The sequence below is a fragment of the Nycticebus coucang genome, chromosome 7 (assembly GCF_027406575.1).
Source record: "Nycticebus coucang isolate mNycCou1 chromosome 7, mNycCou1.pri, whole genome shotgun sequence".
Classification (NCBI taxonomy): domain Eukaryota; kingdom Metazoa; phylum Chordata; class Mammalia; order Primates; family Lorisidae; genus Nycticebus; species Nycticebus coucang.
Window position 1 is genome coordinate 105,403,855 of NC_069786.1, and position 26,094 is coordinate 105,429,948.

Below are 26,094 nucleotides of genomic sequence, written 5' to 3' on the forward strand. Positions count from 1 at the left end.
CAGATTTTTTGTAAAATTTTCCAATATCTACTTCTCGTTAGAATATATTTCTCTCAAAAGAATAAGTTGAACAGAGCAGCTGCTATTCAGAAAATGTGCTGTCCCTGTAAAGGGTACGCTATTCAGCCGTCTAAACAACAGAACTCCCAGAAGATGCAAATTTTGTAGGCATCATGCTTTTCTTCAGTGATTAAACCTCTGTTAATAAACATGTTAATCCTATGAAGTACTGTATTTCTAAACAGTTAAAATGTATTAGTGGAAAAAATACAAAAAGGGATCATGAAGTGCATTTATTCCTGTAGCAAATTAAGTCCTGATTAGCTGATTATCAAAACATTATCTGATTTACATTTCTATAGACTTATGACCATATGAACAGGAAATTAATTTTGGAAGTAGGTTCAGTTGGATGTTCAGTTCAACAAATGAGAGAAGCACATCTCTTCTCATTTTCTAACTGTTCTCCATACAAGAGAATATCAAGTATTTGTTGACTTAGGCAGTGGATACAATGTTAAAACTTTAAAATTAAGAAACCAAATATGTTATTCAGGCATTTATTATTTTTATACAGTTAATGCTTTACAGGGATTGTGACAAGAGTGGTAAGACTCAACTCGAATTTTATTTTAACTTGTATTTATGTAGGTAAACATTTGGTGGGGGCATGTGTGTTCCTGTAGCAGGGGGCCACTCCCCACTCTCTCCCCCCACGTTTTGTTCTGGCCAGAGGCCCTGGGCTCTGAGCATCTTAGGGCTTCATTCCCAGCTCCAAAGAAACACCAAGTTGATAAGTCCAGTGCCCGACCAGAGGTCATTTCATAAAGTGGGCTTAGCCTAGCTAAGGCATCTATCTCTGATCTTTCTGCCTTCCGAAGTTTAAAGTGTATCTCTGCCCTGTCGTGATGACCATTTCTCACCTTGGCAATCAATATGAAGGTGAGCAGAAACTTGCATTATGCCCTTTGACACAGCCTCATGGACTGGGGTGGGGGAGGGGATTCCCTTCCCTCATGAATGCAGCTTATTTATTTATTTTTTTGAGATGAATCCTTGTTGCCTCAAGAGTCTTTCCCCCTCAGAGATAATAGCAGTGGCTCTCCACGGATCCATTTGTTGCCGTGGTGATGTGCCCACTCCTTTTGTTGGCGCTTCTCTACTTCAATAAGCCCCTTCCTGTTATCAGCCTGGTGAAAATGTCTGCAAGTTCTTCAGAGCTAATAAACAGCATACATCATTCCTTTCATCTGATCACTATAGAGGGGCCCTGTGAGCGAGCGTGGAGTATGAATCGCACAGCTGCACTAATGGAACTCTGAAGAGTGAACCCCGAGTCAGCAGCACGAGTGCATAAGAGGGCCATAACCTCTCCCCCTCATCCCAAACTCAAAGTGCTGGGATGCAGAAGGGACCACGAATAGCTGTACCTTGTTTGAACATTAGTGTATTAATACAACTGGGTAGCCTTTGTTTCAAAACTGAATTTAGAGCCGTCCTAGTAGCTCCGAATGATATTTTTGAAAATAGCCCAGTTGACTAAAATTGTCCTGCGTTGGTTTTGTTTTGTTCCTCCTCCCCCAGGAATGAGATGGAGAGGCATTTTTTGGAGCTACTTCAGTTTAATATTAATGTTCCTGCCAGTGTTTATGCCAAATACTACTTTGACCTCCGCTCCTTAGCAGATGACAACAACGTGAATTTTTTGTATGCTCCTCTTAGCAAAGAAAGAGCACAGAACCTAGAGGTAAGGCTGTGAGATCACTTAGTGAGGTTTTCTGTCAGCCACCAAAGCCAACTTCTGTGACTAAATCATATTGAGTAGTGATTAGGAAAAATAGGAAAATGGAAAACTTTAAAATTAACTAATACACTGAAGAACTTATGAACCCTTTGGCATCATATTATCATATTTCCTGTGTCTTTTATGGTCTATACAAAGATGCACATTATTTTAAAATTTACGGATATTATCTCTTCTGTGACAATAATTCAGAATATTTTTAATCAAATTTAACCTATTCCTAATGGTCTTCCTTTTTGAACCTCTACCCTTTCACATAACCATACATGAACAATTTCTTACAATTATATTCTTATTATGGCTACATACACAATTCACTGACCACTCTTGACTATCTCTTATTTACTCACTTTGCAAAGTTCATGTTGTGTCTACTCTGTGTCACGGTGAGGTCTCATGAATTTATTAGAGCATTAGTGGCTAGGTCAAGAGACCAGACCTATATTTAGATTAATAAGATATGGTAATAAGATATTGCAGGTACTGCATGTAGGAAGAACACGAGTTTTTAATGGGAATGATGATTTTACAGGGCAAAGTAATATTTTTGGCTGTTGAGTATACAGCAATTTATTCACAACTAAAATGGACACATATTTAAAGTTGGCACTTTCTGTGGTGCTTTAGAAGAATACATTTCTCTACCATAATTAACGTGCAAGTGAAGTAGCAGCTTTTGGGGCTTCAGTCATTAGACCTCTCCTATTCTCTAACACAGTCCAGCACACATTAGTCTCATTAAAATTTGCTTTGAATGGAGTAGAATTTGAATAGCTGAATAAACACTGATTTTGTTGCACAAGCTATGAGGGACAAGTGCACAGGTAACAGATGATGTTGCTGTTTAGCACCCTGTCACAACACCTTTGATGTCTTTGGGAGACCCAAATAAATAAGTGAAAATAAAGTTTCACTTTTCCTTTGCTCCAGTAACCTAAGTGTAGCCCCTAAAGGATATGACCTTAATGAACTGGCAGGAAGTAGCACACCCAGAACCTGGCAGTGCAAATCTCAGCCACAGACACTGTAACTGTAAACTAAAGGAGTCTGCGTGCCCGGCTTGTCATCAGCGGTGCTTTTGTAAAGTTCGGAACCCTTTCTAAAAATTGTTACCTCTTCTCTATTTGATCTTTCCCAGGCCATTTCTCGATTATGCGACGATAAATACAAAGACTTGTGTCGGGCTGCCATGAGGAGGTCTTTCAGCGCAGATCACTTCACGGGCATTCGGCGCTCTAATGCCATCCTCTCTTAAGGGAGAAGCGAGGGGTTAGAACATCATGGACCCCTCACCTGCAGAGACTGGAGAAATACCACCTCTCCTCAGAAACCAGCAAGATTAGTATTTTCACCAAAAAGACAGATCTCAAATTCAAGAGACTTGTGGACACCGAGGATTACACTCCACAGGAAAGAATGGGACCTCGTCAATGACAAGAACAAACTCTCTGTCCGTTTTGATGTAAAGTGACAAAACCACTCCAAAGCAAAAGCTCCCAAACCACACAGATATTTGCTTCTGTGTAGGCTGATAGCTGTGAATTATGTGAAGTTTTTTAAACAATAGTTTAAATTTTTAGACTTTAAAGACACTAACCATATACTTTTTATGTTTTACCTATTTCATATAACTTTTATGTTTTTCCTATTTTTCTTGCCCCACCCCCACCCCAAATAATTGCTGCATATACCTTTAAAATCAATGCAGTATTACCACTAAACATGGGACTCTTAACAGCTCACAAAATCACTTAGGAGCAGACTGTAGCATGTTAGGTATTGAAGGAGTCTTCCTTCTTACTGTTACCACTGAAGCTGCTAGTCCTCGGCAATCGTTTTAAACCAGAAAGCTGCTGGATAACATTTGTTCATATTCTTTGCAAACACTACTTTTTAGCTTTTTAGCATCTCTGGGGTCATAAAGAGAGAAAGTATCAAATATCATGGAGGTTTATTGTTTCATTTTTTTAGAAGGACTCATGACACACAATAGGATCAGTTACTGATCATCTGCTTCTATTGGGTCCCCATTGCCATTTCTTTTAAACTATAATGGTGCTTCTCATTTTCATATAATTTTCCTCTTATTTGTTAAATAAATGTATTAAAAGGTATTTTCATAATGCCAGCAAACATGGTGGTCCAATGATAATGAAAAAATAGTGAAATACAAGGTGTTCTGAAGGCTTCAGGGCAGTGTTATGCTTTAAGTACAGTATGCTCGGGCCTTCCCAAGCACTGCAACAGAAGGTGTAAGTGCTATAGATAAACCTTTAGAAAACATCTTGATTATATCTCTTTTACGTTTCTTTTCTTTTTACATTTTTGCCTTTTTTCTTATACTTTTCTCTTTCTTTTAAGAGATGGGGTCTTGTCATGTTACCTAGCTGGACTGCAGTGGCTGTTCACAGGCACAGTCACAGCTCACTGCTTGTAGCTGGCACTCAGGTGTGTGCCTGTAGGTGCCTGGCTCCTGAATATCAATCTTTAAATTTTTTGTTTCAGTTCCTCCCCTCTTGAAGATGGCAGACGCTGCAACAAAAAAATTATAAGCTTAATATTCAAAATTTGCAAAATTAAGCCAGGGAGGTGGTGTGTTCCTATAGCCCCACTACTTAACATTTTTTTTCTGTTTTGTTTTCAAAACTAACCTTAAAAGAAATAAAAATAAAATAAATTTATATTCCTGTAAGTATCAAAACATAAAATTTACACTGAGACTTTTGGATTCCCTTATAACAGAGATGCACCCTCCTCTTTTTATAGGTAGTTCCTTGTAGGGCTTTGCACTATCTGCTTTGATCACCTAAGTTTCTTTTTCGAGATTTGGTAAAGGAAGAGTATGAAGAGAAGTGTTATTCATATTTAATACATTAAAAGGAATGGGACCCTAACAGTAGTAGGTGGTATGAAACAGCTTTCTAATCCTACATGTTGACCTGGCTTCAGGTATCCCATTTGAAGTCTTGCTATTTAAGAAAGAACATAGACAATAAGCCTTAGAAGACAATAAGCCTTAGAACCTTTACTTCAGGCTATACAGGCCAAGGATTAAATACTTTTAGAAGACTGGTAACAATTTCACCTAAATTTGGAATACTAAAAAAAAAAAAGATTAGTGTTCCCAACTAGGTGAAATCCATTTCTCCTACTTTCTCAAGTGTAATCCTAGGAATCTTGCCTATAAACAAAACATTTCCGGCCAGGAATACTTCCTCTCAATACAGCAATGCTTCACATTACAGTGAGTGCCGCAGGTTCCATCATTTCTAAAGGATAGGGACATAAATGAAAAATAATGGTATGTAAAATATTACAATCTACCACCTCAAAAAAACATTGGAGCTTGGAGTTTCAAGTGTTGATTGCAGTTTTATTTTGAAAAGAATGCTACAATTTATGTGGTTTTTATTTCTCATGTTTATATTAAAAGAAAAGCTAATAAACTCTATTTTAATTAAAATACGGGTAGTGCATTTGTAACATTTCTATTCACATAGTATTACATCTCTGCCTAACTGAAATGTTCTAAGTCAGTCTTGGTATGTCTTAACCATTTTCAAACTGACCATTCACAACCCAGAGATAATTTATTCCACTTAAAAATCCCTGGTCACAGTTCTTAGTGGTATAATACATTAGATGGCATCTTGGAATACTTGGTTATTGTGCCTAAGAGGGAAGAATTAGGTAAAAAATACCAAGAGTAGGGAATTACAGGAAAAGTGCAGAATTAGAATGAGGTATTTGAGGCTTTTAAACAGGAAAGAAAATAGAAGGATAAGAACTAGAATTAGGATTTCTGTACAGAGGGTGACTTAAAACAAGTCACATAATTTGACTTTTACCGTTTGTTCTTTTTTTTTAAGAGCTAAGGTCTCGCTCTGTTGCTCAGCTTAGAGTGCAGTTGCATGATCATAATTATAACTCCCTGTAACTTCCCAACTCTGGGGCTCAAGTGATGCTCCTGCCTCAGCCTCTTAAGTAGCTAAGATTACAGGTGTGCATCACCACATGTGGCTGATTTTAATTTTTTTTTTTTTTTTTTAAGAGACTGAGTCTTGGTATGTTGCTCAGGCTGGTCTCAGACTACTGAACTCAAGCAATCCTTTTACCTTGGCCTCCCAAAGTGCTGGGAATACAGGCATGAGGAATTGTGCCCAGCCAACATGCTGTTAAAAATATTATGCCTGTGGTTCGGTGAGTAGGGCGCTGGCCCCATATACCAAGGGTGACAGGTTCAAACCCAGCCCCAGCTGAACGGCAACAAAAAAATAGCCGGGTTTTGGGGCAGGTGCCTATAGTCCCAGCTACTGGGGAGGCTGAGGCAAGAGAATCACCTAAGCTCAAGGGCTGGAGGTTGCTGTGAGCTGTGACGCCAGAGCACTCTACCAAGGGTGATAAAGTGAAACTCTGCCTCCACCAAAAAAAAAAAAAATTACAAATCGGCTTGGCGCCTATAGCTCAGTGATTAGGGCACAGAGCCACATACACTGGGGCTGGAGGGTTTGAACCCAGCCTGGCCCTGTTAAACAACAGTGACAACTACAACAACAGCAACAAAAATAGCTCGGTGTTGTGGCGGGCCCCTGTAGACCCAGTTACTTGGGAGGCTGAGGCAAGAGAATCACTTAAGCCCAAGAGTTTGAGGTTGCTTTGAGCTGTGATGCCACGGCACACTACTGGGGCAACAGTGAGACTCTGTTTCAATAAAAAAAAAAAAAATTCCAAATCACTGTTAGGTTCCTTTAGAACTAAGAGTATAGCCACTTAGCTTCTTGGTAAATCCTGATAGTATTATTGGGTTTTTATCCACTTTAATTCTTTCGTGCTTAAAGGTCAGATCTTTAAATAACTGATCACTTTGTTCTTAATAAATTGCTGATTAGGATAAGTGATCTGATTTAATTTAAAAGGAACTTGTTAATCACTTTATAAGATGGTTTGCACCCTATAATATGCTGGTCACTAAGCAGAAATGCTAACAGGAATGAGTGGTCAGGTTTAAGAGTGGGGCAGGGGTCAGTAGACATGAATCTGTGACTTCAGGAACAAGTTGGGAGAAGATCACTAACATTGGTCTTCCTTTTTTGGCTTTAATTCAAGAAGGCAAAGGAGCCATTTTGATAAGTGGAAAATTGGGTCAACTTAGGATAAGAGTATAAACATCAATGAAAGTAGGTAGGTTTTCTGATGAATGTTATGAGGCATGGAAACTTGAGTTGCTTGATGATAACTATGGCAGTTTTCTCCGAGTTTTGTACCTAGGAAAGATTTGTTCCCTAACATAGGATTATAAAAAGGAATATCTGACTACCTGGATTCAAATCTATCTTTTCAGTTTTTTAAACTATTGTAATATAGACTTCAATAAAACTTTCACTCTGGTATATTGTAAACCTTTATATCTTCATTATAAGGAAAAGACAAAAATCTGAAACAGAGTGGTGCCTGTAACTCAGTGGGTAGGGCACCGGCCACATGCACCGAGGCTGGCAGGTTCGAACCCAGCCCAGGCCAGCTAAAGCAACAATGACAGCTGCAACAACAACAACAAATCTGAAACACATATCCGAACCAAGTGAAACTGCTATTTTTTGTAGGTCACAAATGGTTTCCTATCAGCAATTTCATACTGTTCTTCCTAACCACAACCAATGTTTCTGGTTAAAGAGATTTTATCCTGGCCCTTTCACAAGTCCTCTTTATCTACCCATATGCCTATACGTTATTGAAATCCCATGGCTCTAATTCCTGCTTTGAGTAACAGCTCCAGCTTCACTTCTTGGTCTAGCTTACCTATATTTCTAAATGCATTATTCTGTGACTTTAAAAAAGTGCCAAAAGCCATTTTACCTGTTGAGCAATGTGGTCTTCATTCCATATTCATGTTCTGCAGTGTTTCTAGAAACTAGCTACAGTATGTAGGTGAGCTAAAGTCTTTTCGTTACCCACCCCTTCTCCCTAACCATATTTGAGATGACTATGACTTGACTGTTCCTCACTCAGAAGCCTCATTGCTGAGAATAGAACTGCTTGGAAAAGCACATGACAGCCTGCAGAGCACCTCCCAGGTAAGTGCTGGTTTCCATCCAGGATGTGTAGATTATACCCAGCATGTGGTAAGTGAAGGATAGATTACCTACAGTCTAACTGCCAGCCGCTCACGGACCTGGTTAGGCCTGACGTTGTGGCAGCAGGCAGGACACAGAATCTAGGAGCCCTTCAGGGAAAATCCGGTCCCCTAGTACACAGGAACCATCTGTTTGGTTTCTTTCCACTGAACTATTGTAAATGGGTTTGGCAAGTGAGAGAACATGTGCTTAATCTGAAATAAATTTTAAGAGCACCAAGAGTTTGTGGTTTAGGGTTTCTAGGGTGCAGGAAGAACAACTAACTGGGAAAGTGAAATTAAGAGGAATCTTGAGTCCATTGAAGAAAGGTTAACATTCTTTCCAAAGGAACAGGTGAGGGGATATTGTAACTGCTAGAAGGGGGCTAAGTAATTTGAATGTGATTAGAACAGTGATAGTCCCAGAACCTAAAGTCTTCAATGAGAAATCAGTAGTACTTCAAAATACCTCAAAAGATTCCCAAATTAGTCTGCTAGCTTTTAAAGCAACAAAAACTATCTTCTTAACATTCTCAATTCTACAAACCTTTACCTACCAGTGCCAGGATGGTGGTTCCTGGATCTCCTCATTGTGAGAATGGACCTTTCCAAAGGCAGGGCTTCAAGTGTTTTGTCCACCCTGTTTCAGCCAAGTGCCTGAGTACCTCCCTCAACAAAATCATCCTAGCTTCAACCTGACATTTTCTGCCAATGTTCGATGGGGCAGTGCTTAATTTCCAAAGCATTAGCTCCAGGTTTCAGAAAATGCAGGTTTTATATGGCTCACAGGCTAACTGGCCTCCTGTAGTCTTTCTTAACACTTATTGGAGCCCTCCTGCTTTCCCTGAAGCAGCTGTTCCCAGGGTGCTGCACTTACCAATTCTGCTGACCTGCTCACAGTTCTCAGTCTCAGCTGAGGGCTCAGTGGCATTCTCATTTCCAAACCCTATTTTATCTGGCATTGGATATCTTGTTTTTAAGGTAACTCTCTCTCATCCTGTAGAGGGAATTTAATCTCTCTTATCTGAAAACAACCTATATCCACCCCATCCACCTTCTGTTTCAAAATTGTATTCATTGCCCCAACTTGGGGCGGCCTGACTTTAGTCCTTTAAATGCCCCAGTGTTTCATAAGATGTGGTCCCCAGCCTACCTGCCTCTCATCTGCTGAAAGAGCCTGTGAAAAATGAAGCTTCTCTAAATGCAATGTGGTATCCTGGGTTGGATTCTGGAACATATAAAGAACATTAGTGGAAAAACTGATGAAGTCTGGGCTTAATAGTAATGTGCCAATACTGATCATGGGGCAGCGCCTGTGGCTCAAAGGAGTAGGGCACTGGCCCCATATGCCGGAGGTGGTGGGTTCAAACACTGCCCAGGCCAAAACTGCAAAAAAAAAAAAAAATAAAGATTACCATGATAATATACAATGTTAACATTAGGGAGAAATGGATAAAGGGCATACAGAAACCCAGAATTATCTTGACAATTTTTTTTTTTAATCTAAATTGTTACAAAATTGAAAGTTTACTTAAAAAAAAAAATAGCTTCTTGGGCTGCAGAGCTACTGACTCTCAACTCTTGGAACTGAGGCCTGGGAATCTACATTTTTGACGGGAACCCCAAATGATTCTTATGGAGATCAAATTTGGAAACCTAGTGTTTCAATTCCTTTTCCATTCCATGTCAGAACAGCTGCTGCTTCCTTGCTTTAATTACTGTAACTTTGCCTTGGCCTGATTTAATCCTTTCACTCTTCTGAATTCTAAGTACTGTTATTATTCCCCTTTCACAGATGAAAAAAACGAGACACCAAGAGGTTATGTGTCTAGGATCAAACAGTCCAAAAATGGGGGATCTGGGATTTGAATCCCCGATCATCCTGTCTCCTAATCTGCTCACAGCCCTTTGCACTCCACTTTTTCCATCTGTGACAAACTATAGAGCTCTCTAAGTAAACCACTAAAAGAAGCATTATGGCCAATATGACCCTGGGCACACCTATTTCTCCAACTTTCTAAGTCCTACAGCTGAAGTTTCTGCTTCAGCCGGTGACTTTGCCTCCCCTCCTCTCTCCCCTTGGGGCAAAATAAGCGCTGAGAAAGCTTGGGGAGGATGGGCAGTCCCCCACAAGGAAGTGGGGGAGACAAGTCCCCCTCTTCTAGTCTAGTCTAGTCTGCCTCTCCCAACTGCCCTGACTTATGTACCAATCCAGTAAAGTTCACAGCACTCACGCCGACAGTGAAATGCATATGCCCACATTGCTAACTCACCTCTTTCTGGATTGTTGTCTCCCCTAAACAGTTTAAGTTCCTCATTATGTTCTTCCCCATTCTTACATCTTGGCATTGCTGGAGAACTTTGACATACCAGGCATGTTTGCTGGATTAATGGCTAATCTGCATTTTGCCCAAGCAGCATCAGTAGAAGATAGGCCAACAGTAGTATCTCAGGTTTACTAAGTATCTGTCCAGATTTATCAGGAAGAAGCCTACCCCAAATCAGTCTTTACCTTCTCGTCTTGGCTTCTCGACTTGTATTTTGAGCTCAATATCAAGTTGTGGGTCCAACTGCAGAATGATACAAAGTTCTGGGAGTTCGTGCCCTCCAAACCGACACACAGAATAGTGCAGTCTCTTGGTGGCACCTGTGCCTCAGTGAGTAGGGCGCTGGCCCCATATACTGAGGGTAGCGGGTTCGAACCTGGCCCTGGCCAAAGTGCAACAAAAAGATAGCCAGGTGTTGTGGGGGGATGCCTGTAGTCCCAGTTACTCGGGAGGGTGAGGCAAGAGAATCGCCTAAGCCCAGGAGCTGGAGGTTGCTGTGAGCTGTAAAGCCATGGCATTCTACCGAGGGTGATAAAGTGAGACTCTGTCTCTAAAAAAAAAAAAAGAATAGTGCAGTCTCTGTTCAGGTAGGTTCAGTATAAACACAGAGGGTTCAGAAAATAGAAGGCGATCTCAGGCAATGTCCCTGTCATGTATCTCCCTTCATTTCTTCAGGGAACCATGAAACAGACGCAGGATTGGCAGGAAAACCTAGAAAGTATATTCAAGTCAAACATGTTTTAATTAGTTCTGTTTCTGATGACTGGTATTTGCTTGACTTTACTTATCAGTAAAATTTTTGCTGCTCATATTTTAAGTACTTATCTCCTCAGATACTCTTAGAAAGCAGTGTGTCATCAGTGTAACCTGGCTTATTGTACCCTCAATGAATCCCCAACAATTAAAAAAAAAAAAAGAAAGCAGTGTGTCTCTGTAAAAACAGGAGAAAAAGACTTGTACGGCATCTTTTTATTTTCTTTACCATTGCTTTAATGCATTTTAAAATTTATCTACATTAATTGGGAACAAAGAAACAAAAATAGACATTTCTTTGTTTTTCATAAATAACCAATCTCCATATTTGATAAAAATCTCAAACCATTATTATTTTACCTTCCCACAAATATAATACATACAAATTTTTTCTGAAATAATGTCAACAAATTAAGTATCTTGAGACTAACATAACCACATATAACTGCTGTTCTACTGACTCCCAGGAACAAAACAAAAACAAAAACTTCTTATCAAGATGCTCTGGGTTTGTATTTTTTTTTTTTTTTTTGTAGAGACAGAGTCTCACTTTATGGCCCTCGGTAGAGTGCCGTGGCCTCACACAGCTCACAGCAACCTCCAACTCCTGGGATTAAGCCATTCTCTTGCCTAAGCCTCCCGAGTAGCTGATGCTCTGGGTTTGCTTTTGTTAGTGTTATGGGTTCAGATTTATAATCAATCTGCCAGTAATAATTTATAGATTCAAGTTGATTGTCTACAAATAAAATGTCGCTGGTTCTGATTTCTAAGTTCTGGATTTAATGTGATAGTGACTATACTGCATGGGACAGGCACTACACATATACAGAAATCATACAAAGTACTGAATGCCCTGGACTTGAACTATTGACTCGTTATGTGCCTCATTTGGCTCAGTAATAAATTCACCTGCACCAGACCCGTATCAAAAGTCACTAAATTTCTCATATATATAATATATATTATGTATACACACCTCCACAAAACATACATACTATACAGTTTGTAACAACATGAAGTAATATTGTCTTAAAATGATGTGGCACAAACAAGACATTATCCTGGCGGAAATAAATCCTGCAATTGACATCAAGCTGCTAGAAGCTTTAAAGAATTTTGAGTCAGGTTACTTAGATCCTGCCTACCTTTCTTCCTTCTTTAATGTCTTGGTAATGTTTTCCTCCAGAACCATCCTCCCTAACCCAGGCAGATTTCTTTCCCAGGATCACTTGATTGGACTTTGGAGACAAGAAAGGGCATGCAGAGGGAGCAGGCGATTCTGAGCCACTGTCCCGCACATCTGCCTACATTTGTGATGTTCTCTGTCTGTTTGCCACATTCAGTGTTAGAAAGCAGTTATTCAAAGCTTTGTCCCTCCCGCCCCCCTTTGGTCTTTCTGTAGAGCACAAAAGGGAAAGAAGCTGCTTTAGCAGGGGTAGCAGTTCATTAAAATATACAACTCTGTTTCCTAGCTCTGGGGTTCCATTCTGTGCTGGAGAGTACGGGTCAGGGATGCTGCTGTTAAGGTTTGGTGTGTGATCCATGAGGTTGTCTCCTGGCAGCCAGTGTCAGGATTAGTGCAGCCCTGGCCCAGGAGGGAACAGCCTAATGAATACCAATTTTGAAACAGTGCTGTCGGCACGTTATTTAAGCTTGTACTTGCACACAATTACACACGACACATACGCACAGGCCCTGATCACTGGTAATGGTCATGTGAAAATCTGACAAAGGTTTGCAAGGATAAACCAATAAGGCACCAAGAAAAATTATTTCCAGCCAATTTAGACAAGTTCGAAATGTGAGGAGGGAAAGAATATAAATTTAAACGACTTTCCAAAATCTGGACTCACTGAGCGGTCTCAGTAGTTTTTGAGATACCTATCTGTATACTAACCCCCAAATATATGCAGACATTGCTTGACACTGAACTGTGCACGGGACATCCTGAAGCTGTACCTAAAAGACTAGACTGGGCCTGAAGTCCTCCCCAATTTAAGGCTAGCTGTGAAAAAGCTGCTGAACTACCCAATAACCTTTCATTTTACAATTGTTTCCCTAAGTATGGTTTGTTCTCATAATAAAATGCAAATCAGGGGAAAGTAAGTATATGGATGAAAATAGGGGATGGCCATAAATAGGTGCAGTTTTTCTCCCCTGGGGTGGCTGACTTGAGTAAGACTTTAGGGAAACAGGTAGGCTTTGTCTCTTTTTTTTTAGGGGATGAGGGAAGAGAGAAGGAGGTGAAGGTTGAGAATAGAGATGAAACAAAGTGTGCCTCTGCAAGCTGGCCTGGAACTAGACCCCAAAGAGCATCCCTTACATTGCCTCCCCTTGGCCTTAGCATCTTTTGTTCCAACTCTTATTTCTTAAGCAAGTTAGCTGTTGTTTTTAGGTTTAGCATGTTGCTAAAATGAAAAACCAATTTTTTAAAACATGAAATAAATCACTTTCATCCACTTCATCGCTCAACTTTTGGGTACCCTGCCCATCACTTCTAGATTTCTCCAAAAGAAAAGGAAGGAAGTGGGGGGCAACCCAAATTAGGCAGGATGACTGAAGGCATTCTGGGAAGACAAATGAAAGACAAGTTCAAGGTCATCAGAAAAGGTCATTTGAAAAACAGAAGAGGAACTGGTACTCAAACAGGGGATCTTTTTCAAGATTCTAGGAAGAGGCTTCTTCCTAGAATAAACAGAAAAGAAAGATAGGCACAAAGTTCTGTAGCTATGTGTACTAGGCTTTGTCAAATCCACTGACATTTTAGTTTTGATTCAGAGGATAAGTTGTGTAAGAGTAGTGCATTTTTATAAATGTGAACAGCTTTTGAGAGTCCTTAAAACTATAATAGAAGGTTTCACCCACCGGCAAGTGTTTAAATTCCCTATGGGAATCTGCGCCTTTGTCTACTTAATATCCAAAAACTTGAACTAGGCTTAAATTTTATTTTCCCAATTTTGGTATAAATGAAGTGCAAATGTCTAGGGAGGTTTTCTCAAATTTTAATTGCTTTGGCCATTTTAGTTTTGTAAATTTAGTCCCCAGTCGAACTTGGTATTTTGCTGGCTGTCACTGCTCCTCCTTCCCCCAGGAATGGCCTCAGACTCTTCATGAAAGAATGGTTAAACAGATTAGAAAAGCAAACAGAATTTTCTAATAGCAAAGAAACCTCTGTGTGTATGTGTGTATTATTCATCAATATATAGGCTTTCATACATGAATGAAGGAAAGGTTAAACAGATTAGAAAAGCAAACTCAATTCTCTAATAGCAAAGAAGTGTTTGTGTGTGTGTGTGATCAACATACAGAGGCCTTCACAGAAGAGAAGGAAAAGAAAAATATGGAGATGGAGTGGGAAAGGGGGCTTCTGTCTCTGTGATGGCATTACTACACTGATCCATATTTTAAAATCTTACACAAGCAGGTTAGGGGTCTCATTTGTTTTGAGAGCAATGTCCTGCTGCTTTTAAGAGTATTGGGCTATAAACTAGTTCAAAGTCCAGGGACACTTATTTTCCCTCAGTGCAGCCAATGTTTATTCACAGGTAGCCAGCCTCCCTCCCCCAGTGCAAGTACTTCATTCAAGGGTGGATGTGGTTTCTAATCACCGCACTCCAGGAGAAGAGGAATAAGAAAAGCAAAAACGACTGTTTAACATGATAAAGGAGGTGGAGCTGGGGGGTGGGGGTGGAGCAGATAAGTGTAGGAAATTTACTTTAATTACTGGAAGTATATCCATTTTAGTCCTTACATCTAAAAAGGAACTCCTAACTATCTCTAAGTACTTCCAGAAGAAGAGAGTGGGCATATACTTCAATTAAAATTATAACACAAATTCCTTTTTTAAAAAGAAAAAGTAGGGATCACTGAAGCCTATTAAGAACCACCCACTCCCTCCCGGGCACACAGCTGCCATCTCACCAGTCTAGAATTCAAGCTCAATCAATCACCATCCCTTAGGTTCTCACACTGCAAATATTTATACCAGACACTTGATAATGCTACCTTTAACTTATTCAAGACACAATGGCTTGTGCTGCTAAGAATGAGAATAATTAATTACAAGAACTACAAGGAAAAAGCCAAAGCTCCCTAAACAGAGCTAAGGATGAAAACAAAACTAAGCACTCCCCTAACCTTGTCACTTTGGGGAGGCCCTAACCACATTATGATCCCCCTCCTTGGTATGACTTGGGGCCATAAACAGCAGCTCGCTATGCATGTGGGCAATGGAAGGAGAGGCTAGTACCAGTCACAGCAACCCAAACTTTCACTGTTCACATTTTTGAAAAAGACACAGGTATAGGAAATAACATTTTCCCAATTTAGACCATACAGCTCAAAGTAACCTGAACTAAGTGGAACTTCCTTACAATGCCAGCTTTAGGATTGTAAAGCCCCCAAAGCAAAAGTAAATTTTGTTGCCAAAATGCAACAAAGTTGCAAATTAAGAAAAAATACATATAAATTAAAAAGAGGGTTCCCTTAAGTAAGGTAGTAAGAAACGCAAAATAGAATACACGTGAGCTGAGCCCCTCTGAGAACTGGGACAGGTTTCCCTCGAAACCGCCCGGTTTCCCTCTCTCCACGTTGCCCCGGGAGGGGGCATCAGCACCTTGAAGTAAACGTACGTGACCTTGGCAAAACTATCAACAAAACATCCCCTCCCGTCAGCGTCCTAGCCCAGGTCCCTCGGCCGGCCGCGGCCTCCTACACATGCGACAGGGACACCTGCTTGTGGTAGGCGGCGGCGGGGCCCGGAGGCCCGGTCCTGCCCGTGAGCGCCGCGCTCGCCTCGGAGTAGTCCCCCGCAGTCATCGCGCCGCCGCTCTTGTGTCCCCGCCGCGGGCGGCAGCAGCAGCGGCTGGTGAAGCGCCGCCAGGACTCCACTGTCTTGCCGGACCAGATCCAGACGCCGGACGTGATGCCCACCACGAGGCACATGAAGTACTTGAGCATGAGCACCCAGTACTCGGGCTTGGCGCGCGGCTGGCCGGCGTCGGGGCCCGGGCACGCGCAGATGAGCGCCGCCTCCCAGCTCTCGCGGTAGTGCTGCTCGTACAGGTAGCAGGCCACCACGATGCTGGCCGGCACCGTGTAGAGCAGCGTGAAGATGCCGATGCGGATCATGAGTTTCTCCAGCTTGTCGGTCTTGGTGCCGCCCTGCTTGATGACACTACGGATGCGGAAGAGCGACACGAAGCCCGCCAGGAGGAAGAGTGTGCCCACCAGCAGGTAGAGCACCAGTGGGCCCAACACGAAGCCGCGCAGTGAGTTCAGGTTCTGGTTGCCCACGTAGCAGATGCCGGCCACAGGGTCCCCATCCACGGAGCTCAGAGCCAGCGCCGTTATGGACTTGACGCTGGGGATGAGCCATGCAGCCAGGTGGAAGTACTGCGCATAGCCAGCGATGGCCTCGTTGCCCCACTTCATTCCAGCAGCCAAGAACCAGGTGAGCGACAAGATGACCCACCAGATGGAGCTAGCCATGCCGAAGAAGTAGACCAGCAGGAAGACGACGGTGCACAGCGCGGGGCCTGTCGTCTCGTAGTGTATGTGGCTGTGCTCGCGGCTGCAGGCGACGCTGGCATGGCCCACGACCAGGCGCACCAGGAAGCCGAGCGACACGCACAGGTAGCAGGCTGACAGGAAGATGATGGGGCGCTCAGGGTAGCGGAAACGTTCCATGTCGATAAGGAAGGTGGCCACAGTGGTGGACGTGGAGATGAAGCACAACACCGACCACAGGCCGATCCAGAAGGTGGCGAACGTGCGCTCGTCCGGGCTGAAGGACGGCTGGTAGCAGGGGACAGCGCAGTTAGGCACCTGGCCCGTCCGCACCTTGTTGTAGAGCGGGTGTGATTCCTTCAGGATGGGCACGAAAGGCTCGCGGCACTTGCACACCGACGGGCCCCCGGCGGCGCACTCGGCCCCTGAGGCGGGCGCCCCGGGCGGGCCTGGGAGGGTGGGCTTGGCTGGGAAGGGCTTGGGGGGTGCCGTGGTGGCCTCGCTGCGGTTATAATCCATGCACAGGACCTCAGCGTCGCGGCCCAGCACCGGAAGGCGATCGCAGCTCATGCGCTCGGGCCAGGCGAAGCCGTACTGGCGCATGAGCGGCGAGCAGCCGGCCTTGGCGCGCTCGCACACGGAGCGGCAGGGCGGCAGCGGCTTGTGGTAGTCAGGCAGGCAGATGGGCGTGTACATGGAGCACAGGAAGAAGCGCAAGTCGGGCGAGCAGTGGATCTCCACCAGCGGCCAGAACTGGTGCACCTCCAGGCCCGCCTCGTCCTGCGTGTCGTGGTTGAACTGGTTGGGCATGTGCGTCAGGTTGTAGCCGATGCCACGGCACATGGGCACCGTGATTTCCTGGCACACTGGGGCTTTGGAGGCGGCTGCCGCCCGGCCCGCCAGCTGCGCCAGGAGCAGCACCAGCAGCGAGGGCGGTGCGGACGGGTCAGGCCGAGCCATCGCCCCCTCCTCCCCTCGCCTCCAGCAGCCAGAGAGGGGCAGACGCAGGCAGAGGAATCCCAGTCGGGCTTCCCCCTCCGGCGTCCGGTGTGTGGCGCCGGAGCTGGCAACCTGTTGGTTTCTTTTTCCTTATTTAAAGAAATCCGTCCAAAGATAAACTGCTTCGGGAATGCGCTGCCTCCGCTGGCAGCGCTCAGGTCCTCGGTGCATAGGGCTGGGGAGGGACGGCTAGAGCTTCAATTCCAGGGAAAGGACTCTTTAAAAAAGGAGAATAATAATTGCAACCACTCCCTCATTAAAAGAGCGTCAACGGCTCGGTCCCCGCGAGTGGTTCCCGAATCTTTAAGTTAACTCCACTCCTTTCCTTCCCTCCACCTCCTGGAACCAAACTACTGATTTTCCCACCCTCTCTTTCCTAGCTGGGTCCTCCAATCTGTGCCCCGAGCCCAGAGCACTCAACCCTCCGGAGAAGGGCAGATGAACCCGGAGAAGAACAAGGAGAGGGGGAAGGCGCGCAGGCTCTCACCTCCACGGGATCCCGCCGAGAGGAGCAGATAGTCCGCAGCCAGCCTGGGTCCTCCGACCCCGGGACACTCCACTCGGAAATGTGACTCAGAGCCTGGCTGGCGCCGGGAAAGTTTAGCGACAGGCTGGGTATCCGTGGTGGCGGCACATGGCAGCAGGTGGGGGCGTCTCAGAGAGGGAGGCGCCCCCAGAACATGGGCGGCGCAGGCCGGTCACTCGTCCTCTCCTCCTCGGGGGCCCCCCGCATGATCCAGACAGAGCAGGGCAGGGGCAGGCCGTGCGTTCCTCCCGGGTCCGGGAGCCAGACAGAAAGCGAGCACGCCTGGCAGCACCTGAGCAGGAGAAAGGCTGGATGAGGCGGCCGGAGGATTCCGCCCGCCTCACAGCACCGCGAGCAGCCGGCGCTGGCCCGGCGGCGACTGCATGGTAAGCGCCCGCGGCTGCGTCCAGCTCGCCGCTCGCCTCCTCCCCTGCAGGGGGCTCCGCGCTCCAGCGGAGTCCTGGGGGAAGTGGCGGCGCTCACGGGACGCTCACCGCTCGACTCCTCCCCCGCGCTCTCGCACCCGTTCGCCCACCTCTCGTAGAAACAGAAACGCGCACGGCGGTGGCGGAATCACAGCCGCGGGCTGACTGCCCTCTCCCTCCCAGCCTGGGTCACCTGCTTCTAATGCCCTCCAGGAGGCCCCGCCTCGGCCCCGCCCCCTCAGGCCCCAGCTCGGTTGGTGGGCCGCCCGGCCACGTTCTCCGCGCGTCCCCTCCCACTGCCCCGCGGGCTCGGCCTCTCCCCTCCAGCCCTCCGGCCCCGCCCGGAGCGGGCCGCCGCGGCATGCTGACCAATCGCGGGCCGGAAAGCGGTGGGGGCGGAGCGAATGCTAATCACGGAGCCTTGAGAACTCGGGCGGGAAACCTTTGCCAAGTCCCTCCAGAGTTCTCCGCTGGAGTCCAGGGGTGCGGGACTTGCTTCCCGTAACGTGCTACCTTAGGAACCTTGGCTTCCAGGGCCCCTACGAGGTGCAGCTAAGCACCCTTAGAGAGTCTATCTCTACCTGTTTAGAACAGCTCAAAGCATCATCCTTATCTGGGGCACCTGTCTCCCTTCTGGTCTGTCCTGGTACTGGGCAAAAGAAGCGCGAAAATTTATTGAACCTTTACTGTGTGCTCAAACTGATGTTAACCGTTTACCTCTCAATACAAGATCTCAGCCCTGACAACAGTTCTATGAGGCAGGTACTCCGTACAGGTGATGAAACTGGAGTTAGAAAGTTGACCAAGGCAGCCAAACTAATTAATAGTTCCCCCAAGAAAGCGGCGACCTCGACAATGTTGTTCACTGCAGTATTCCGAATGCCTGGCACACAGCAGGTGCTCAAATAGCAAACCTGGGATTCGAACCCCGGGAGCTGGGGATTCGCAATCCTAACCACTCCTTCGCCAATATGCTATCCATATCTTCCTAGGCTTCGACCTTTACTTTTGCATCTCATAACAAATTCTTATTGTGTGACAAGGAAGTGAATTTCTTTCTACCTTTGGAAGACTCTAGAGAGATATTAATCCTTTATCAATCGAGGTTTATAATCGCAGGCGGTTCCGAAGTCGCCCGCAGAAAGCAGCAACACCCACTTAGGGCTCTGTACTGAGCGCCTCCAGGGCTGCGCGCCACAAGGGCTGCTAAGCAGCGCATTCGGGAGCCTGGGGCGTCTAGTGGGGGGTGCAAGGACGGCAAAGTCATACAGGAGCACTCTCCAGATGGATTATGTGGCTGCAAAGTTTAAAATGTCCTAAAAATGCCTCTTTTCTAATTAGGTTGGAAGACCGAGGTGTTCGGCATACTTGAAATTCATTCACACACTTACAAATAGGGTTTAAATTGTTCCCGCTCCCCCACCCCTTCCTTCCACTGGGAAAAAGGGAAAAATAGGCAGAAGGGCCTGGGGACACTCGACGGACTAAAGACTGGACTAAATGGCTAAGATTGACTGCAGGTTGTGGATCTCCTGTCTGTCTGTACAGACTGACGACTAAAGCGCAGGTGCGCCGCCTCCCTCCTGCAAAGTGTTGTGGGCAACATAAAGAGTATGTATATGAATCCCAGCCTCAGAGTTAAAAAGCATTAAGTATCAATTGCTTCACCGACATCAAAACTATTAAATGTTTTAAATGTACATCTTCAATGCCCTGGAATTCTACAGGTGTTCATACTCTCTTTTGATTTTTGGAAATATTTAGTACTCTGGGTCTGTAAACATCCCAGGGTTGAAAGTAGGGAGAGTTAAAAAGCTGTGGGAATAGCAGTCAAAAAGAAAGGGGAACCCCCAGTGGAAAGTATGTGCAGACTGAGCATGCCAAGGGAGGCCTGTCTCATTCTGGGCTCTTTAAGCAACGTGTGTATTATTGGGGATGGACAAGTGTTGGCTAATAATAAAAATTATTTGAAGTTGGAGAATGTTAATCACTCACGTTGGAATTTAGCCAGAATACTTCTGTTCTTTTACTTGGTTCTGACTCAAATGATGTTATTTACTGGTTTGTTAATCTCTCTTCTAGACAACAAAATCTTATTTTTGCTTGGAAATCCTTAATAATGGTAGTAAGAGCAGAAAGATTGATCAAAAGGGACTTATTTTGTATTGTACAGCTTTTTATACCATTTTAAGTTTTCCTTTTTTCTATATAGTGCTACAATACAAAGACAGTTTAAGATACACTGTTTATCATGCGTTAGGCAGGGTACTAAATAATTCATGTGAACTCATTTGGTCCTCACAACAATGACTTGCTTGAAGTTATTTGTTTAGTCTATAGAAAGGGTAGAAATCAAAATTTTCATGCACAAGGAGACCACAGTTAAGAATATATTGTGATTGAAATTTCTAAGAGAGTAAATTGTAAGTGTTCTCACCACAAAGAAATGGCAATGTGTGGTAATGCATATGTTAATTAGCTCAATCTAGCCATTCCACAATGTATACATATACATAATAGCACATACACTTATTAATATATACAATTTTTACTCATCAATTAAAAAAGTTTTAAAAACACAGAATTTTCTCCCGAGTTATAATTTACCATTCAACAAACTAGAAAACACTAAGTTTTTTTAAAGATGAAATTTTTAAGCATGTAGAACATTGCCAAGTATCCATCTAGTTGCTTGCCTATTAATCCACTTATGATTCTTTCATCTAGTCAACCACCCACTATCCATTCACCAAATGTCAAATTTCTGAATTGAAGACACTACATACTACAAAGCCAAACTCATGAAATTTAACTTATTGTTCAAGGTGTAAATCTCTCTTCTAGACAACAAAATCTTATTTTTGCTTGGAAATTTTATTAATTGATGAAAATATAGCGGATAATGCTAAATTTTCCATCTAATAAGTGTATGAACATTCCATAAGTTTTGAAGTATTGGTTTTGGATTTTGTCATCAGGGAATAGTTACAGTACTTCTAATTTTTTTACTTTATTTTATTTTATTTTGGAACAGGGTCTTGATATATTTCATTGTCCAGGCTGGTTTCAAACTCTTGGGCTCAAGTAATCCTCCTGGTTCAGTCTCCTCAATAGCTAGGACTACAAATGCACACCACCATGCCCAGCTAGTTATAGCATTTTTTAATTTTCTAAATTTGTGTCACTTATAAGTGCTTTATTTTATTGAGATTGTTGAGAATTCAATGTTGTAGAAATGAATGAATAGGTAGCCTTTTATACTAGTCAATATCTTGATAATGGAGCCTGGAATGCTATGTTATATGAGGACACCTTCAGCAGATATTTGTCAGATGAGTGACAAGTGAGATTAACTTTTGCTACTTTAGCAATTGATATTGAATCCTTGAATATAGCTCACTTTATGAATTATCTCTCTGAGGTTGGCCATACCTTGTTAAATGCAGCATGACCATTTCAACAACAACAACAAAAAATAGAAAAAATTAACCAGGTATTGTGGAGCTTCCAGCTACTCCAGAGGCTGAAGCAGGAGGATCACTTTGAGGCCAGGAGTTTGAGGTTGCTGTGACCTATGATGATGGCACTGTACTCTACCTGGGGTAACAGAGCAAGACCCTGTCTCAGAAAAAGAAATGCAACTTGGGTCTAAATTTTTGCTCTTCCCTTAGTAGCTGGGAACAAGTCAGCTGACAGCTCCAGGCCCCACTTCATCTGTGAAATGGAGTTGGAATTCTACCTCGGAAAGCTGTAGTGAGGAGCAAATGAATTTATATGGTAAAGGATTTAGAACCATGCGCAGCACCTAAATCTATATTAGTTTCTTCTAAAGTGCATTCTATTTTTCTGTTTTCCTAATTTTCCATATATTTTTGTACATTGCTTTTAACAACTGAAAAGAAACCAAAGAGCTATCTTTTTCAGATATACTTTATTTCTGAGCACACTCCCAGCTATCATCAGCTATCTCTGGCAGTTAGATACTGGCAAATTTAATGCCAAAGCAGGAATCACTTCATTTGCCCAGGATCAAACGCACACGCCTCATATCAGTAACCATGTGTGTGTGTGCATGTGCTGAAACAGGATAGAGACCCACCAACCAACCTGACTCCCTCCCAGGTATTTCCAAATTAGCTTCTAACCTATTCTAGAGCATCTCTGGTCACTCCTCTTCTCATCATATCAGATACCTCAAGGAATGAACCAGAAGATTAATACAATAAGCCATTTTCCTAGATTTATAATGAGAATGTCTTTTGCACATTTATAAGTGGAGTAATCCAACTGTGATTCTGAGTCCTCTTTCCCCTCTACATTGTGGTGGAGATTATAGAAAAGTAAGAGCAGCTTTCTTTTTCTCCCAGATATAATGGAAGGACTAATCTTTCCCACATTGATAAGTGGCTCTCAGCAGTACATTATAATCACCTGGGAAGCTTTAAGAACCACAGAAGCTTGGGCCCTATTAAATCAGAATCTCTGATCAGGGGATGCAAACATTGGCTTTTTGTTTTGGGGTTTGTTTGTTTTTTTTTTGTTGTTGTTATTGTTTGTTTCTTTGGTTTGTTTTTGTTGTTGTTGTTTTATTTTTAACTCTCAACTCTGCTTTCAACTAGGGTCAACAACCACTGACATAGATGGTTTTGGTGTTTCCCCAGAATAGCCTCAAACTTGGGCCTAAGTGGGTCTTTCGCACAAGGGATTGATTACATCAGTGTACAAAATGGAACACCTTCAGTGAAGGTGTGGAGAAGTGCACTCTAGACTAATTCCATCTAAGTCTATTTAGATTGAAGGAAACCTTATGTAAAGCAACAGAATTGTTGTAAACTGTATTAACGATAATGAGGGCCATGACAACAGCAACTGATGAATACTGAGCACTTCCTGTGTGCACGTCCTGTGCTGAGCATTTTATGTATATAATCTTTTTTAAGCCCTGTTACGTTGTTTTTATTGTTCTCATTTTACAGATGGAAAAAGCTAAGGTTCAGACAAGCTGATTAACTTCCTGAAGGCTGTACACCCTTTAACTTGGGTTTTCCTGGCTCCAAGCCAATGCTCTCATAATTGCTGGCCTCATCATGGGCCTCTCTCTTCATTAAACACAGGTCCTAAGAACTATCAGATGGTAAGTCTTGAGATAAGCAATCTCCCTTGTTCCTTAGCACCTTTATCCTGGGGACCAGGTTGAATCTTCAATTCTGGTGTGGCCTCTTGAGTGCAGGGTTATAGTGTGGAAAAGCTGGGGGCTCCATAGATTTATCTAGAATCCAGTATAAAGTCAGAGCCAACTTGTTCTCTGGGCTTTGCTGACCAGACATGAGGAAGACGGCGGCTGAAACTAGATTTCAGAATCTCCTGGTATCTTGACAGAGAAAGCTTCAGTTCTTTAAACGTTGACTCTGCACCTGCTGTGAGCCAGGCACTAGTGTCAGGGGCTCAAAGATAGGAAAGCATGGGCTTACATAGGAGGGCATTGTGGGAGCTCAGTGTAACCTGGTGGTTCAGGGAAGACTCAGGCTGGCCTGGAAGGGTGACTATAAGTTAGGTGGTCTACCAACTGGGGTTTAGTGCAGGAAGTAGAAGCCACTCTAGGTATTTCAAGCAGAGAAAGATTTCATACTGAGAATTAAGCAGAGATTACACAAACATTGGAAGGGCTGGAGGGGTAGATGTCAGGAGGAGGATTGAGTTCAAGGAGACCTCATAGTAGCTGTGCTCCAGAAACCGGGATGGTGGCGCTGCTGCTGCAATTGCCTGTCTTTTTTTTTTTTTTTTTTTTTTGTAGAGACAGAGTGTCATAGTACCACCCTCGGGTAGAGTACCATGAGGTCACACGGCTCACAGCAACCTCCAACTTCTGGGCTTATGCGATTCTCTTGCCTCAGCCTCCGGAGCAGCTGGGACTACAAGCACCCGCCACAACACTGGGCTATTTTTTGGTTGCAGTTTGGCTGGGGCTGGGTTTGAACCTGCCACCCTTGACATATGGGGCCGGTGCCCTACTCACTGAGCCACAGGTGCTACCCGCAATTGCCTGTCAATGCCCACAAAGCTGATAACTAGATGCCCAAAGGGGACACCAAGTCCAGCAGCATTAGACGCCTTTTTACAATGACCTTGTTCACCTTGCAGCAGCAACACCAGCACAGTGTTGGCCTCTGTTTCACATTTGCCTGGCAAGTCTCAGATACGAAAGGGCACCTGGTTGACAGAACTTATTTGAAGTCCACATCCTACCTACAAGGGAGTATGGGAAATGTCGTTTTGAGGTTTTCAATCTCTCTCCAACTAGATTACTAGAAGAAGGATAGAATGGAGGGCAGGAGAGTCTGCAGTGTCTACTACAGGTGTAAAGAGGACTTCCCAGGCAGAAGAATGCCCAAGCCACGGGGATAGAGCCAGGAAAAAGGGCGGTACAAGCTAGGGTTATCAAACAGTAACAGAAACAATTGGATCCAGGTTTGTGCCTGAAAGTGCATTCATGTTTAACTAAAGTATTTTTAATTGGTTAGATTCATAATATACACTCTACCCATTAACACTCCTTCATTCATATTGTACTTGATTTATTCAACTGATTACTGATACAGAAGGACAGAGGAGATGAATAAAACAAAAACAATAAACAAAGCCCAGAACTGTCAGGTGATATTCATCCACAAAGGAAATAGAGTCTTAACCTCACCAAGCTTAATGTTGCCAACACTTTTGATTACTACCCAGGTCATCTCTTCTTTCTCCTTTCCAATGGAACCCAAGTTATTCTTTTATTTTTTGATTTCTAGGCATCTACCCTCCTCTGCACTGCCATGTGTTTCAGGGAAGGTAGAAGCGTCAGTCCAAGCCCTGAGATGTAACCCATGGCTGATCCAGCTTATCAGTAATGAGTTTACTATGTACCTGGGTCATGATTTTGGCCAACGGGGGAGCAAGCCAGAAGATAAGTTCATCAGGGGACTTATGGAAAAGGTTTTACTCAGGCCTGACACAGTGGCTCATGCCTGTAATCCTAGCATTCTGGGAGGCCAAAGCAGGTAGACTGCTTGAGGTCAGGAGTTTGAGACTAGCCTGAGCAAGAGTGAGACCCTATCTTTACTAAAAATAGAAAAAGTAGCCAGGCTGGTGGCACATGCCTGTAGTCCCAGCTACTTGGGAGGCTTAGGCAAGAGGATCTCTTGAACCCAGGAGTCTGAGGTTGCTGTGAATTATGATGACACCATGACACTCTACCCAGAGTCACAGAGTGAAAAAGAAAGAAAGAAGAAAGAAAGAGAGAGAGAGAGACAGAAAGAAAGAAAGAAAGAGAGAGAGACACAGAAAGAAAGAAAGAAAGAAAGAAAGAAAGAAAGAAAGAAAGAAAGAAAGAAAGAAAGAAAGAAAGAAAGAAAGAAAGAAAGAAAGAAAGAAAGAAAGAAAAGGTTTTACTCAAAAGAAGAAACATCCTTCTTTCCTCCTAAATATTGCTTTGTCCGTATGAGATTCTATCCACGTGGGCACCATCTTGCAATGGCACTGAGGAGCCTGCCTATCTCTGGACTCTTGTTATGTGACACAATCACTGCTTATTTATTAAACCAGTGGAGTCTGTGTTTCCCATCATTTGCAAACAAAAGCATCCTATAACTACTCCA

At 43.7% G+C, this 26,094-nt stretch overlaps 2 protein-coding genes across 4 annotated transcripts in view; one reads left to right on the forward strand and one right to left on the reverse strand.

Moving 5' to 3' along the window:
* CCNYL1 (cyclin Y like 1) overlaps positions 1 to 6,970 on the forward strand; it is a 38,072-nt gene extending 31,102 nt beyond the window's left edge. For both annotated transcript variants that reach the window (XM_053597912.1, XM_053597913.1), the window contains 2 exons: positions 1,585 to 1,747; positions 2,943 to 6,970. In XM_053597912.1, coding sequence (XP_053453887.1) covers positions 1,585 to 1,747; positions 2,943 to 3,059 — 280 coding nt within the window. In that variant the 3' untranslated portion in view covers positions 3,060 to 6,970. The remainder of the gene's footprint in view (positions 1 to 1,584; positions 1,748 to 2,942) is intronic.
* Positions 6,971 to 11,200: 4,230 nt separating this feature from the next.
* On the reverse strand, positions 11,201 to 18,630 carry FZD5 (frizzled class receptor 5). 2 transcript variants are annotated; one of them, XM_053597937.1, is made up of 3 exons: positions 18,565 to 18,630; positions 17,991 to 18,321; positions 11,201 to 17,720 (listed from the first exon to the last, which is right to left on the reverse strand). In XM_053597937.1, exon 3 carries the CDS (start codon positions 17,462 to 17,464, stop codon positions 15,707 to 15,709), a length of 1,758 nt encoding a protein of 585 aa, XP_053453912.1. In that variant the 5' UTR covers positions 17,465 to 17,720; positions 17,991 to 18,321; positions 18,565 to 18,630; the 3' UTR covers positions 11,201 to 15,706. The 2 variants fall into 2 exon arrangements, with proteins under 2 accessions (XP_053453912.1, XP_053453911.1); XM_053597936.1 differs by having other exon boundaries at positions 17,991 to 18,612.
* Positions 18,631 to 26,094: the final 7,464 nt, after the last annotated feature.

What these genes read in the sequence shown, in the direction of transcription:
- FZD5 (XM_053597937.1), bottom strand. Translation starts at nt 17,464, where the DNA reads ATGGCTCGGCCTGACCCGTCCGCACCGCCCTCGCTGCTGGTGCTGCTC.